Genomic DNA, 14,085 nt, shown 5'->3' with positions numbered 1-14,085 from the left:
AGGTTTCCCCCGCGCACCCAACGGGGATCTCGCGAGAGCTCCGCGCGCCGCTGCCGCCGCTGAGGGAGGGCCCCGGCTCCGCCTCCCCGCCTCTATTCTCGCGAGATCTGTCCGGCTAAGTCTCGCGAGAGGTCGCGCGCGGTCCGGTGAGCGGCCGGAGCGCGCCCGGTTTGCCCCCCCCCCTTCCCCCCACCGGTCGTTAGGCCCCCCACCCGAAATCTCGCGAGACTTCCCCCTCAGCTTCTTCCCCTCTCGCGAGACTTCACCTCCCCCTTCCCCTCCCCATACCAACGGCTCCACCCCGTCGCTCCCATTGGCCCTCCCCATTCCCGTCCCCTCCCCTCATTGGCTCCTCCTTCTGAGGCCCCTCCCCCCCAGGCGCAAGTCTCGCGGGAGGCGGCGCTCTCGCGGGATTTCGGCGGGGGGCGCTGTGTAAGATGGCGGCGGCGGCGGGAGGCGGCCGGGCCCGGCGCTGAGCCCCCCCCCTCCCCTACAGGGTACCGGGCTGGGGGGGGGCCCGCGGGGGGGGGGGCCCGGTTCCCTCTGGGGGGGGGCTCAGCGGCTCCTTTAGCGATCCCCGCCCCCCCCCTCGGGGGTTTTCCTCACCCCCTGCAGGCCCCGGGCCTTTACCGGCGCTCCCCCTCCCCCACCCCGGGCCGTGAGGTGAGGGGGGGGGGGGGCGCGAATCCCGCCCCTCCCCCCCCCCGCCCCCCCCCCCCTCAATTTTTGGGGCTCGGGTTTCATCGGTTGTGGGGCCTCTCTTCAAGGTGCCCCCCCCCCTCGATATAGGGCCGGGGGACGGCCCCCTTTTAGGATCCCCTCCCTACCTTTTAGGGTGCCCCCCCCCCAGTTTAGGGTGCCCCCCCTTATTTAGGGAGCCCCCCCAATATTTAGGGTGGCCCCCCCCTTATTTGGGGTGCCCCCCCTTCAGGGTATCCCCCCCTTATTTTATTGCCCCCCCCCCTTACTTCTTGCCCCATCCCCCTTATTTAGGGTCCCCCCCTCCTGATTTAGGACCCCCCCCCAATTTAGGGCCCCCCCCCCCCCCTTTCCAATTTAGGGTCCCCCCCCCGATTTAGGGTTTTCTTCTCTTATTTACTCCCTTTTCTCCCCCCTTTTAGGGTTCCCCTTAATTTAGGATCTAGGTTGCCCCCCCCCAATTTGGGTCCCCCCCCCCCCCGAAAATTCAGAATCTTCCCCCCTCCCATTTAACGCCCCCCCCCCGTTTTAGGGTCTCTCCTCAATTTCAAACTCCTTCCCCCCCCCCAATTTAGGGTCCCCCCCTCGTTTTAGCATCCCCCCTTGATTTAAGATTCACCCCCCCCAATTTAAGGCCCCCCCCCACATTTTTTTTTCCACCCCCTCTTATTTAAGCTTTAGGTTTCCCCCCTAATTTAGGGTCACCCCCCCCCAATTTATCCCCCCCCCCCCCCATTTTACCTCCCCCCCCCATTTTTACCCCCCCCTTTTTACACCTTCCTTCCATCCTTTAGGGCCCCCCCCCTTGCAGTTGCCCCCCCCATTTAGGGCCCCCCCCCTATTTTTGTGTCCCCCCCCCATTTGGGTTTTCCCTTCATTTAGCCCCCCCCCCCCTTTAATTTACCCCCTTATTTTGACAGTTTCTATTTCACGGGGGCTCTTCTGTCCCCCCCCCCCCCAATTTATTCCCCCCCCCCTTATAATTTTTGGGTTCTTTTTGTGTAATTTTTACATTATTTACATTATTACGTTATTTAGGCTCATTTCCCCCCAATTTAGCCCCCCCCTTTACAATTTTCCTCCTTTTTAGCACTTTTTACCCCCCTTTTCCCCAACTTACCCCCCCCCCCACATCATTTATCCCCCCCCCCCTTTTCCCAATTTCCCCCTTTTTTCCCCCAACCCCCCCCTTCTCCCACCTCTCCCCCCAACTCCAACCCTTCCCACCTTCCAAACTCTTCATTTTTTCTCCCAAAAACTCCCCCAATTTTACCCCTTCCCCCCTCGGTGCCCCTCCCCCCCACGCTTCCTGCACCCCCCCTTTTTCAAAAAAAATCCCACTTTTCCCCCCCCCGCCGGCCCCAATTTCGCTTTATTTACCATCATTTCCCCCGCAGCGCGGGCCCTGCTCCTGTTCCGCCGCCAGAGGCCCCACGTGCTTCCGTAAGCCCCCCCCCAATAATTTTTCCACCCCCCCCTCGCCCTCAGGACCCCCCCCCTCACCCTCTGGTCCCCGTTTGCCCCCCCCCAGGCCCCCCCCAAATTGGCTGAGTGTCCCCTGCCCCCCCCCCCCCCCCCAGAGGTGAGGATGGACTGGCTGTGATTCCCCGGTAAGCTGCCCCCGCCGCGGCCCTCAAATTGGGGGGGGGGGGGGGGCTCCAGAAAATGTGGGGGGGTCTCCGGGACACAGGGGGGGGGCTCCAGGACACCCCCCCCCAAAAAAAAAAATCCCCCCCTGTAGGATTTGGAGACCTTTAGGTACCCCCTCCCATCGCATTTAACGCCTCCCCCCTTTTTTGGGGGTGCCCCCCCCCCAGCGCTTGCTGCCCCCCCCCCTTTAACCAGCAGCTTTTTTTATTGGGGGGGGGGCCCCCAAATTTTATTCCCCCCCCCCCCCCAAAAAAAAATATTTTAGGGCCGTCCCCAAGCTCGGGGTGACGCCGGCCTCGCCGCCACCCAACCGGCCCTGCCTGTCGAGCCGGGCTCTGGGGGGGGGGCGGGGGGGCACTCCCCCAAATTATAATTAACACCGCGGGGTTAATTAACGAGGTCAGCGCCGCGCTTCGTCACCCCCCGAAATTAATTGGGGGGGGCACTTTGGGGGGGGGAACGAGGTCAGCGCCGCGCTTCGTCACCCCCGAAATTAATTGGGGGGGGCACTTTGGGGGGGGGTTAGTGGGGTTTTGGGGGGTTTAGTGGGGTTTTGGGGGGGTTTAGTGGGGTTTTGGGGCATTTTGTGGGTTTTGGGGGGGTTTTGGGGCATTTTGTGGGTTTTGGGGGGGTTTTGGGGCATTTTGTGGGTTTTGGGGGGGTTTTGGGGCATTTAGTGGGGTTTTGGGGGGGTTTGGGGGCATTTAGTGGGGTTTTGGGGGTTTTAGTGGAGTTTTGGGGGGTTTAGTGGGGTTTTGGGGGGGTTGGTGGGGTTTTGGGGGCGTTTAGTGGGGTTTTGGGGGGGTTTAGTGGGGTTTTGGGGGCTTTGGGGGGGGTTAGTGGTGTTTGGGGGGGCATTTAGTGGTGTTTGGGGGGGCATTTAGTGGGGTTTAGGGGGTATTTAGTGGGTTTAGGGGGCATTTAGTGGGGTTTTTGGCTTCTGGCCGGGTTTTGGGGGCTCTGCCGGGCTTCTCCGGGGGCTTTTTGAATCGGGAGGGGGTTCAAAGGGGGGGGGCCACGCCGCGGGCCCCCCCCAGGCGCCGGCGCCGCGCCTCCCGCCGCGGGGTTTTGCACATTCATTGTTCCAGCGAGCGGCCCCCACGTCATCTCCCGCCGCCGCCGCGCCGCCTGCCGGGACTCCGAGTCCTCATCCTAAACCCAAAACCCCCCCACTTCACGCCGGGGGGGGGGTCCCTAAATGATTTTATCCCCCCCCCAATTTTTTTTTCTGCTTTTTATCCAGGCGGAGCGGCGCGGACGGGTCCCCCAAAATGAAAGTGGATCGGACGAAGCTGAAGAAAACCCCGACGGAGGCGGTGAGCAGGGGCCCGGGGGGGGTTTGGGGTTTTTTTTAGGGTTTTAGGGGGGGTCCTAATGCCATTTTTTCCCCCCCCCCAGCCCGCCGACTGCCGGGCCCTCATCGAGAAGCTGAAGGCGTGCGGCGATGAGCAGCTGCTGGCCGAGCTGCAGCAGATCAAGACATGGAACAATCGGCAAGGTGCGGCCCCCACCCCAAAAAAAAAACCGGGGGGGGCCCTGAGTTCATCGCGGGGGGGGGCGCGGCGTTTTGTGTACCGATTTGGGTCTTTTTTGTGTTGTTTTTGGTTTTTTTTTTGGGTCCCGATTACTACACGTGTCCATCCCTGATTTTATTTAATTTTGCTTTTTTTCCCCTAAATCCTCCCCAAAATCCTGGCAGAGCCTCTTGTCTCTTGTCTTGGAGCTGCCGAGTTCCCAAATTTGCCGTTTGTGACCCCAAATTTTATCGGGGGGGTTCCCTCTTTTCCCTTCACCCCCCCATGAGGCATCCTCGTCATTTTTGCCCCTTTTCACCTCTTGGGGCTGCCACAAACCATCCAAATCCCCCATTTTCCCCCAAATTTGGGGGAGGCCACCCTTAATCCCCCCCAAAACCCCTCAGGGACCCATTCCCTAAAAATCTTTGGGGCATCCTCACCCCATAGATGCTTTTGTGGGGCTTTTCCTTTGTAATTTTAATTTCAATTTAATTTTAATCTTTATATGAGCTGGGGGTCATTCCTTTTACCCTAAACCCTTTAAATTTGATGCTGGGAATATTATTTCTGCCCAGTTTGATGTTTTTAATGATTCCTTTTTAAATTTCTAATACGTTTTTTTACGGAGAAGGACAGCATCGGGGTTTTTAATGCAGCCAGAGCAGGGAACGGGCGGCTTTTGGGGCCAAACCAGCTGGAAATGGACGTCTTAAAGTCCACCTAGCTAATTTCGGGGTGCCCCCACCCTTTTTTCTGCCCCCCTTTAGTGCGAGCTGTACCACTGGGTGGATCTCCTGGATCGTTTCGACGGCATCCTGGCGGACGCGGGGCGCACGGTGGAGAACATGTCCTGGCTGCTGGCCTGCGACCGCCCCGAGCGCGAGCAGCTGAAGGCGCTGCTGCTGGCCGTGCTCAACTTCACGGCGCTGCTCATCGAGTACAGCTTCTCCCGGCACCTCTACAGCTCCATCGAGGTGGGCAGCCCCAAAAAACAACCCCCCGGGGCCGGCGTCATCGCTCCTCCGGTCGTTTCCTGTCATTTTGTCATGAGACGGCCACAATTGGCATCTGTTTGAATTCTTTTCTGGTTATTTTCCACGTGTGATGGAGTAGGTTGGCATTTGTTGATTGTTTGCCCCATTATTTTTGCGAGTGACACCCAGAATTGTCATCTGTTTGAAAATTTTTCTGGTTATTTCCACGTGTGACGGCCAAAATTGTCATTTATTTCAATTTTTTCTGGTTATTTCTGTGTGTGACGGCCAAAATTGTCATTTATTTCATTTTTTTTTCTGGTTATTTCTGTGTGTGACAGCCAAAATTGTCATTTATTTCAATTTTTTTCTGGTTATTTCTGTGTGTGACAGCCAAAATTGTCATTTGTGTGACTTTTTCACGATTATTTCTTCATGTGATAGCCACGATTATCATTTATTTGAATTCTTTTCTGGTTATTTCCACCTGTGATGGCGAAAATTGTCATTTATGTCATTTTTTTCATGATTATTTCTTAGTGTGATGGCCGAAATTGGCATTTATTTGAAAAAATTTCTGCTTATTTCCACGTGTGACAGCCAAAATTGTCATTTGTTCAATTATTTTTCCGATTATTTTGTAGGTAATACCCAAAATCGTCATTTATTCGTTTTTTTTCACTATTACTTGTGTGTGTGAGAGCCAAATTTGTCATTTATCTGACTTTTTTTTCTCTATTCTTATGTGTGATGGCCAAAACTGTCACTTATGTGATTTTTTTTCACAATTATTTCTTCATGTGAGGGCCAAAATCGTCATCTGTTTGAATTTTTTTCTGGTTATTTCCGCATGTAATGGCCAAAATTATCATTTGTTCGATTATTTCTCCTATTATCTTTGCAGATAACACACAAAGTTGTCGTTTACTCATTTTTTTTCCACTATTATTTGTGTATTACAGCCAAATTTGTCATTTATTTGACTTTTTTTTCTGGTTATTTCCACGTGTGACAGCCAAAACTGTCATTTGTTCGATTATTTTTCCGATTATTTTTGCAGGTGACACTTAAAATTGTCATTTATTCCTTTTTTTTCACTATTATTTGTGTGTGCGAGAGCCAAATTTGTAATTTATTTGATGTTTTTCCCTATTATTCCCATCTGTGGTGGTCAAAATTGTCATTTACGTGATTTTTTTCACGATTATTCTTCATGTGAGGGCCAAAATCGTCATCTGTTTGAATTTTTTTCTGGTTATTTCTGTGTGTGACGGCCAAAATTGTCATTTATTTGAAATTTTTTCTGGTTATTTCTCTGTGTGATGGCCAAAATTGTCATTTGTTCAATTATTTTTGCAGGTAACACTCAAAATTGTCTTTTTTTTTTTTTTTTTTTTTCACCATTATTTGTGTGTGACAGCCAAATTCGTCATTTATTTGATTTTTTTCCCCTTGTTTCTGCAAATGACAGTGAAAATTGTCCTTTATTTCATTTTTTTTCCCCATTAGTTCTGCGTGTGGTGGTCAAAATTGTCATTTATTTCATTTTTTTCCCGTTGTTTCTGAACATAACAAACAAAATGGTCATTTATTTGATTGTTTTTCGGATTATTTTTGTAGGTGACACCCAAAATTATCATTTATTTGATTTTTTTCCTGTTATTTCTGCCCGTGATGGCCCAAATTGTGATTTATTTGATTGTTTTTTCTGATTATTTTTGCAGGTTACCCCCAAAATTGTTGTTAGTTTTGATTTCCTTTCAATTATTTCCATACTGCATCCAGAATTGTTATTAGCATGATTTTTTTTTTTAACGGGCAACACCCAAAATTGTTACTAATTCCAGTTCCTATTCCCATTTTTTTTGCGTATGGCACCCAAAATTTTTATTATTTTGATTTTTTTCACTTTTTTTGGTGTATGATGCGCAAAACTGTTACTAATTTGACTTTTTTCTTATTATTTTTGCAGGTGATACTAAAAACTCTTACTATTTTTTACCCCTTTCCCACTTTTTTTTGTGGATGACACCCAGAACTCTTATTAATTTGACTTTTCCCCATTTTTTTCTGCAGGTGATACCCAAAATTATTACTAATTTTGATTTCCCTTTTTTTTTTTGGGCATACGGCACCCAAAATTGTTACTTACTTAATTTTTTTTGATTAATTTTTTAGGGCTGACACCTGAAATTGTTACGAATTTGATTTTGCCTCATTTCTTTTGCAGTTGATACCCAAATCCTTACTCATTCCGATTACTTTCCCCCTTATTTTTTTGCGTATGCCATCCAAAATTGTTATTTACTTGTTTTTTTTCATTATCTTTTTGCGGATTATACCCTAAATTGTTACTAATTTGATTTTTTTTCCCATTTTTTTTGCAGGTGACACCCAAAATTGTTACTAATCTTGATTTCCTTTTTTTTTTCTACAGGTGACACCCAAAATCATTACTCATTTCGATTTCTTTTCCATTTTTTTCAGCGCGCAGCCCCCGAAATCACTATTTACTTGATTATTTTGATCATTTCCTTGCGGCTAACACCATAACGGTCACTAATTTGACTTTTTTTCCCCGTTTTTGCAGCACCTGACGACGCTGCTGGCCTCGTCGGACATGCAGGTGGTGCTGGCCGTGCTCAACCTGCTCTACGTCTTCAGCAAGCGCTCCAACTACATCACGCGCCTCGGCTCCGACAAGCGCACCCCGCTCCTCTCCCGCCTCCAGCACCTGGCCGAGGTGACCCCGGCTGTCCCTTGGGTGTCCCCTGGGTGTCCCCCTGTCCCCTGGGTGTCCCCTGGGTGTCCCCGTGCCCCCCTCTCAATTTTTGTCCCCTTTTCTTCCCCCCTTTCAGAGCTGGGGCGGCAAGGAGAACGGCTTCGGGCTGGCCGAGTGCTGCCGAGACCTGCACATGATGGTGAGTGGCGCGTCCCCGCCGGCCCCAATTGTGTCCCCAAGCCCCCGTTGGTGTCCCCAGGCCCCCCGTTGGTGTCCCTAGTCACAGCCCTGACCCAATTCTGTTCCCTTTATTCCCTTTATTGCTGTTTTTATCATCCTTGGTGGTGTTTTGGGGTTCTTCAACTCAATTTTGTCACTTTTTTTTGGTGTCCTGGGGATTTCTAACCCAGTATTTGACACTTTTCTGGACTTTTGGGGACCCCTAATCCAATATTTGTCACTTTTCTGGGCTTTTGGGGACCCCTAATCCAATATTTGTCACCTTTCTAGGGTTTTGGGGACGCCTAACCCCAATATTTGTCACTTTTCTGGGGCTTGGGTAATCTCTAACACAGCATTTGTCAGCTTTCTAGGGTTTTGGGGATCCCTAATGCAATATTTGTCACTTTTCTGGGCTTTTGGGGACCCCTAATCCAATATTTGTCACCTTTCTGGTGTTTTGGGGACGCCTAACCCCAATACTTGTCACTTTTCTGGGCCTTTGGGGGCCTCTAACACAGAATTTGTCAGCTTTCTAGGGTTTTGGGGATCCCTAATGCAATATTTGTCATTTTTTTCTGGGATTTTGGGGACCCCAAATCCAATATTTGATGTTTTTCTGCTATTCTGGGGACCCCTAACACAGTATTTGTCACTTTTCTGGTGTCTTGGGGACCCGTAAACTAATCCTTATCACCTCTCTGTTGTTTTGGGGACCCCTGACCTAAATCTTCATCACTTTTGTGGTGTTTTGGGGACCCCTAACCCAATCCTTGTCACTTTTGGGGGCTTTTGGGGAACCCTAACCCAATATTTGTCCCCTTTTTTGGTGTCCCAGGGTCCCCAACCCCCTTTTGGGTCTCTTGGGCCCGATCCTGTCCCCCACCCCACAGCATTTTGGGACCAAACCTTGTCACCCCCATCCCTCATACCCCCCCCGGGGACCACAGGGAGGGGACAACCCCCCCCCAAATCCCCCAGGGGTCCGCGTTCACCCCATTTTTCTGTCCCCCCCCCTCCAGAAGTACCCCCCCAGCGCCACCACGCTGCACTTCGAGTTCTACGCTGAGCCAGGCACCGAGGTGAAGGTGGACAAACGGGTGAGTGTCCCCAACCCCGGGGGGACCCCCAAAAACGCCCCCCCACCCCCAAAAAAAACCCATAACACCCCCATTCCCCCCTCCTTAGGCCACCAGCACCACCCTACACTACATCCACATCGAGCAGCTGGACAAGGTGAGCACAAAAGGATGACGTTGGGGGGTGTCCACGGGCACCCCTTTTTTTTTTTACCCCCCCCATATATTTTTTACCCACTTTGCCCCCTTTTTTCTTCATTTCCCCCCCCCCAGATTTCAGAGAGCCCCTCGGAGATCATGGAATCCCTCACCAAGATGTACAGCATCCCCAAGGACAAGCAGGCGAGTCTCAAGGGGAGGGGGCTCCCCCACCTTTTTGGGGACGACACGAGTCACGGGGGGGGGGGTCCCCGTGCTGGGACACCCCCTAACGCCCCCCTTTTGCCCCCCCCCCAGATGCTTCTCTTCACCCACATCCGCTTGGCGCACGGTTTCTCCAACCACAAAAAGCGGCTGCAGGCGGTGCAGGCCCGGCTGCACGCCATCTCCATCCTCGGTAGGGGTTAAAAATTGAGGGGAAAGACATAAAAATGGCAGGTTTGGGTTGTTTTTTTTTGGGGGGGGGGCCTCCAGGGGGTGACACCACCGCCCTCTGCTTCGCAGTGTACTCCAACGCCTTGCAGGAGTCGGCCAACAGCATCCTCTACAACGGGCTGATCGAGGAGCTGGTGGACGTGCTGCAGATCACCGACAAGCAGCTGATGGTGAGCCCCCAGCCCTTCCCCTTCCCCAAATCCCCCCCCCAGCACCCTCCTCACGCCCCCCCCTCCCCAAAAATAAAAAATTTAGGACATCAAAGCGGCCTCCCTGCGGACGCTGACCTCCATCGTGCACCTGGAGAGGACCCCCAAGCTCAGCAGCATCATCGACTGCACCGGCACCGCCTCCTACCACGGCTTCCTCCCCGTCCTCGTCCGCAACTGCATCCAAGCCATGATCGGTGGGTCCGCAGGGAGCTCCCGGGGGGGGGTTTTTGGGGGGGTACGAACCCTCGCTGACCCCCCCCCGTGCTCCCCCCAGACCCCTCCATGGAGCCCTATCCCCACCAGTTCGCCACCGCCCTCTTCTCCTTCCTCTACCACCTGGCCAGCTACGACGCCGGCGGCGAGGCGCTGGTGTCCTGCGGCATGATGGAGGCGCTGCTGAAGGTGGGCAGGACCCCGGGGGGGGCGATTTCGGGTGCCCCCCTTTCTCTTTTTCCTCACCCACTCATTTATTTTTCCCCCCCCCCCTCGGCAAACGAAAAGGTGATCAAGTTTTTAGGCGACGAGCAGGACCAGATCACCTTCGTCACGCGCGCCGTGCGGGTGGTGGATCTCATCACCAACCTGGACATGGCGGCCTTCCAGTCGCACAGCGGCCTCTCCATCTTCATCTACCGCCTGGAGGTAGCACCCCGAGGGGTTTATTTGAGGGAAAAAAGGGTTTTTTGCTGTTTTTTTGGGGATTTTATGCCCTCCTCGCCCCGCAGCACGAAGTGGACCTGTGCCGCCGCGAGTGCCCCTTCGTCATCAAGCCCAAGGTGCAGCGCCCGGCCGCCGCCGCGCTCCCGGAGGGCGAGGAGATGGAGACGGACATGGAGGGTGAGGAGAGGGGGGGCACGAGAACGGGGAGAGGGGGGGGGGACGCACCCCAAAAAGCCCCCTCCCTCCCTGAGCCCTCCGCCAACCCCCCCAGTGACGGACGTGGCCATGGAGAGCAGCAGCCCCGGCCCCTCCGCCGCCGAGCCCGCCGTGCCCAGCACCAGCGCCGCCGTGGCCTTGTCCCCGCGCAGCGGTAGGTGACGGGGACAACGGGGGCACCGCCGCACCCTAAAAGGGCTGAATCCACCCCAAAATTTCCACCAACCCCTCCAGGAGTCCAGTGCATCCCGCAGCGCGCCGCCCTGCTCAAATCCATGCTGAACTTCCTCAAAAAAGCCATCCAGGACCCGGCTTTTTCTGACGGCATCCGGCACGGTGAGGGGACAGGGACAGCGGGGAGGGGACAAGGACAGCGGGGAGGGGACAGGGACAGCGGGGAGGGGACGCTGGTGGCCTCCTGACCTCTCTGTCCCCACGCAGTGATGGATGGCTCGCTGCCCACCTCCCTCAAGCACATCATCAGCAACGCCGAGTACTACGGCCCCTCGCTTTTCCTCCTGGGTGAGCACCCCGGGGACGCCGTGTCCCCTCTCTGCCCTTCCTCCCCGTGTCCCTAAACGTCCCAAAATGTCCCTAACCGTCCCCGTTTCTCTCTTCCTGCCGCAGCGACCGAGGTGGTGACGGTCTTCGTGTTCCAGGAGCCTTCCCTCCTCTCCTCCCTGCAGGACAACGGCCTCACCGACGTCATGCTGCACGCGCTGCTCATCAAGGACGTGAGTTTGGGGGCACCCCGTGGGGTTTCGCACCGTTTCGGGGCTCCCCTCATCCTTTTTATGGTCCTTTTTGGGGTCTCCCTCAGGTGCCAGCCACGCGGGAGGTGCTGGGCTCGCTGCCCAACGTGTTCAGCGCTCTGTGCCTCAACGCCCGCGGGCTGCAGTCCTTCGTGCAGTGCCAGCCCTTCGAGCGCCTCTTCAAGGTGCTGCTCTCCCCCGATTACCTCCCGGCCATGCGCCGCCGACGCAGCTCCGACCCCCTCGGTGAGTCTGGGGGGGTCCCCGCGGCCCCAAAAGGGGCTGGGAGGGGGTGGTGGGGTCCAGGAGGCGAGTTTTGGGGGGGATATCGGCGCTCGTGGAGCTCGGGGAAGCTTTTTGGGGTGTCCTTGGAGATCAGGGGAGCTTTCTGGGGTGTCCCTGTTTCTTCCTGGAGCTCAGGGGAGGCTTTTTAGGGTCTCCCTGGAGCTCAGGGGAGGCTTTTTAGGGTCTCCCTGGAGCTCAGGGGAGCATTTTGGGGTCTCCCCAGAGCTCAGGGGAGGCTTTCTGGGGTCTTCCTGGAGCTCAGGGAGGCTTTTTGGGGTGCCCCTGTTTCTCTTGGGGCTTTTTGGGTTCTTCCCGGAGCTCAGGGGAATTTTTTGGGTTCTCCCTGGAGCTCGGGGAGGCTTTTTGGGGTCTACCTGGAGCGTGGGGAGGCTTTTTAGGGTCTCCCTGGAGCTCGGCGAGGCATTTTGGGGTCTCCCTGGAGCTCAGGGGAGGCTTTTTGGGGTCTCCCTGGAGCTTGGGGAGCATTTTGGGGTCTCCCTGGAGCTCAGGGGAGCATTTTGGCGTCTCCCTGGAGCTCGGGGAGGCTTTTTGGGGTCTCCCTGGAGCTCAGGGGAGCATTTTGGGGTCTCCCTGGAGCTTGGGGAGGCTTTTTGGGGTGTCCCCGGTGCTTTGGGGGACTTTTTGGGGTCTCCCTGATGCTCAGGGGAGGCTTTTTGGGGTCTCCCTGGAGCTCGGGGAGGCTTTTTGGGGTCTCCCTGGAGCTCAGGGGAGCATTTTGGGGTCTCCCTGGAGCTTGGGGAGGCTTTTTGGGGTGTCCCCGGTGCTTTGGGGGACTTTTTGGGGTCTCCCTGATGCTCAGGGGAGGCTTTTTGGGGTCTCCCTGGAGCTTGGGGAGGCTTTTTGGGGTCTCCCTGGAGCTCAGGGAGGATTTTGGGGTCTCCCTGCTGCTCAGGGGAGGCTTTTTGGGGTCTCCCTGTTTCTTCCTGGAGCTCGGGGAGGCTTTTTGGGGCGGCCCTGACACTTGGGGGTGCTTTTTGGGGTGCCCCCGAGCCCGTTTCAACCCCATTTCCACCCCATTTCCCAGGCGACACCGCCTCCAACCTGGGCAGCGCCGTGGACGAGCTGATGCGGCACCAGCCCACCCTCAAAACCGACGCCACCACCGCCATCATCAAGGTCTGTGGGGTGCCTGGGGGGGTCACCCCAAAATCCTTCCACCCCCCCGAACCCCAAATTCCCCCCAAAACCCCAAATTGCCCCCAAAACCCTCGACTTTTTACTGTATCTACCCCAAAACCCCTCGACTCTTTTTGTACCTGAACCCTGATCCTTTCTCTCTGCCCCCCCAAACCCCGACCCTTTTATTTCTGCCCCTAAATCCCCCACATTTTTCTGCCCCCCCCCCAAATCCCGTGCCCCTTTTCTGCCCCCCCCAACCTCGTGCCCCTTTTCTGCCCCCCCCAAATCCCCAACATTTTCTTTCCCCCTATATCCTAACCCTTTTTTGTCCCCCCCCAATCCCAAAACCCTTTTTTGTCCCCCCCAAATCCCCAACCCTTTTTTGCCCCCCCCAAATCCCCAACATTTCCCCCCCCATTTCCCAACCCTTTTCTGCCACCCCCTCCGAATCCCTAACCCTTTTTTTTTACCCCCCAAATCCCAACATTTCTCCCCCCCCCCATTTCCCAACCCTTTTCCACCTCCCCAAATCCCCTAAATCCCCCCCTTTAATTTCCCAACCCTTTTCTGCCCCCCCCAATCCCAACATTTCCCCCCCCCATTTCCCAACCGTTTTCCACCTCCCCAAATCCCCTAAATTCCCCCCCTTTAATTTCCCAACCCTTTCCTACCTCCCCAAATCCCCTAAATTCCCCCCCCTTTAATTTCCCAACCCTTTTCTGCCCCCCCCAATCCCAACGTTTCTCCCCCCCCTATTTCCCAACCCTTTTCTGCCCCCCCAAATCCCCTAAATTCCCCCCCCCTTTAATTTCCCAACCCTTTTCTACCCCCCCAACCCCTTTTTTTCCTCCCCTCTCCCCCCAACTTATTTCCACACCCCCCAACTTATTTCCACACCCCCCCTCAACTTATTTTTGTGCCCCCCCCGGCAGCTTTTGGAGGAAATCTGCAGCCTGGGCCGGGACCCCAAATACATCTGCCAGAAACCCTCGATGCAGAAGGCGGACGGCACGGCCGCCGCGCCCCCCCCCCGCGCTCCCCCCACGCCGCCGAGGAGGCGTCGAGTGAGGATGAGGAGGAGGAAGAGGTGCAGGCCATGCAGAGCTTCAGCGCCACGCAGCAGAGCGAGGCCGAGCCCAGCCAGCAGTGAGTTTTGCCCCAAAATGTGTTATTTTTGGGGAGGGGGACACGTCATGGGGTCAGAGGCCTTATTTTGGTGTCCCCCCCCCCTCGTCCTTGTTTTTTTTTAGGGTGGTGGGCACGGAGGAGCGCATCCCCATCCCGCTGATGGACTACATCCTCAATGTGGTGGGTTGGGGGGGGAATTTTTGGGGGGGGCACGGGGGGGATTTTGGGGGTGTGGGGG

General features: G+C 55.0%; 1 protein-coding gene and 1 long non-coding RNA gene across 2 annotated transcripts; both read left to right on the top strand.

The window, feature by feature from the left end:
- The first annotated feature begins 2,086 nt into the window (after positions 1 to 2,086).
- On the top strand, positions 2,087 to 3,838 carry LOC311221741. The gene is made up of 3 exons (XR_014619327.1): positions 2,087 to 2,142; positions 3,593 to 3,665; positions 3,748 to 3,838. It is a non-coding gene; the product is annotated as an uncharacterized lncRNA (long non-coding RNA).
- A 728-nt stretch (positions 3,839 to 4,566) lies between these two features.
- LOC311221742 (E3 ubiquitin-protein ligase HUWE1-like) lies at positions 4,567 to 14,030 on the top strand (the record flags this gene model as incomplete). The annotated part of the gene is made up of 21 exons (XM_084307131.1): positions 4,567 to 4,572; positions 4,634 to 4,840; positions 7,431 to 7,583; positions 7,699 to 7,761; positions 8,804 to 8,881; positions 8,970 to 9,017; positions 9,134 to 9,202; positions 9,317 to 9,416; positions 9,524 to 9,624; positions 9,710 to 9,860; positions 9,941 to 10,068; positions 10,168 to 10,308; positions 10,392 to 10,503; positions 10,598 to 10,696; positions 10,777 to 10,878; positions 10,984 to 11,064; positions 11,170 to 11,276; positions 11,363 to 11,540; positions 12,625 to 12,716; positions 13,652 to 13,865; positions 13,970 to 14,030. 21 exons carry the CDS (start codon positions 4,567 to 4,569, stop codon positions 14,005 to 14,007), a joined length of 2,268 nt encoding a protein of 755 aa, XP_084163257.1. The 3' UTR covers positions 14,008 to 14,030.
- Positions 14,031 to 14,085: the final 55 nt, after the last annotated feature.

Source organism: Netta rufina (assembly GCF_964035555.1).
Source record: "Netta rufina genome assembly, contig: SCAFFOLD_197, whole genome shotgun sequence".
Classification (NCBI taxonomy): domain Eukaryota; kingdom Metazoa; phylum Chordata; class Aves; order Anseriformes; family Anatidae; genus Netta; species Netta rufina.
Note: the sequence above shows the minus strand (reverse complement) of the source record. Positions and strands in the feature narration are given on the sequence as shown.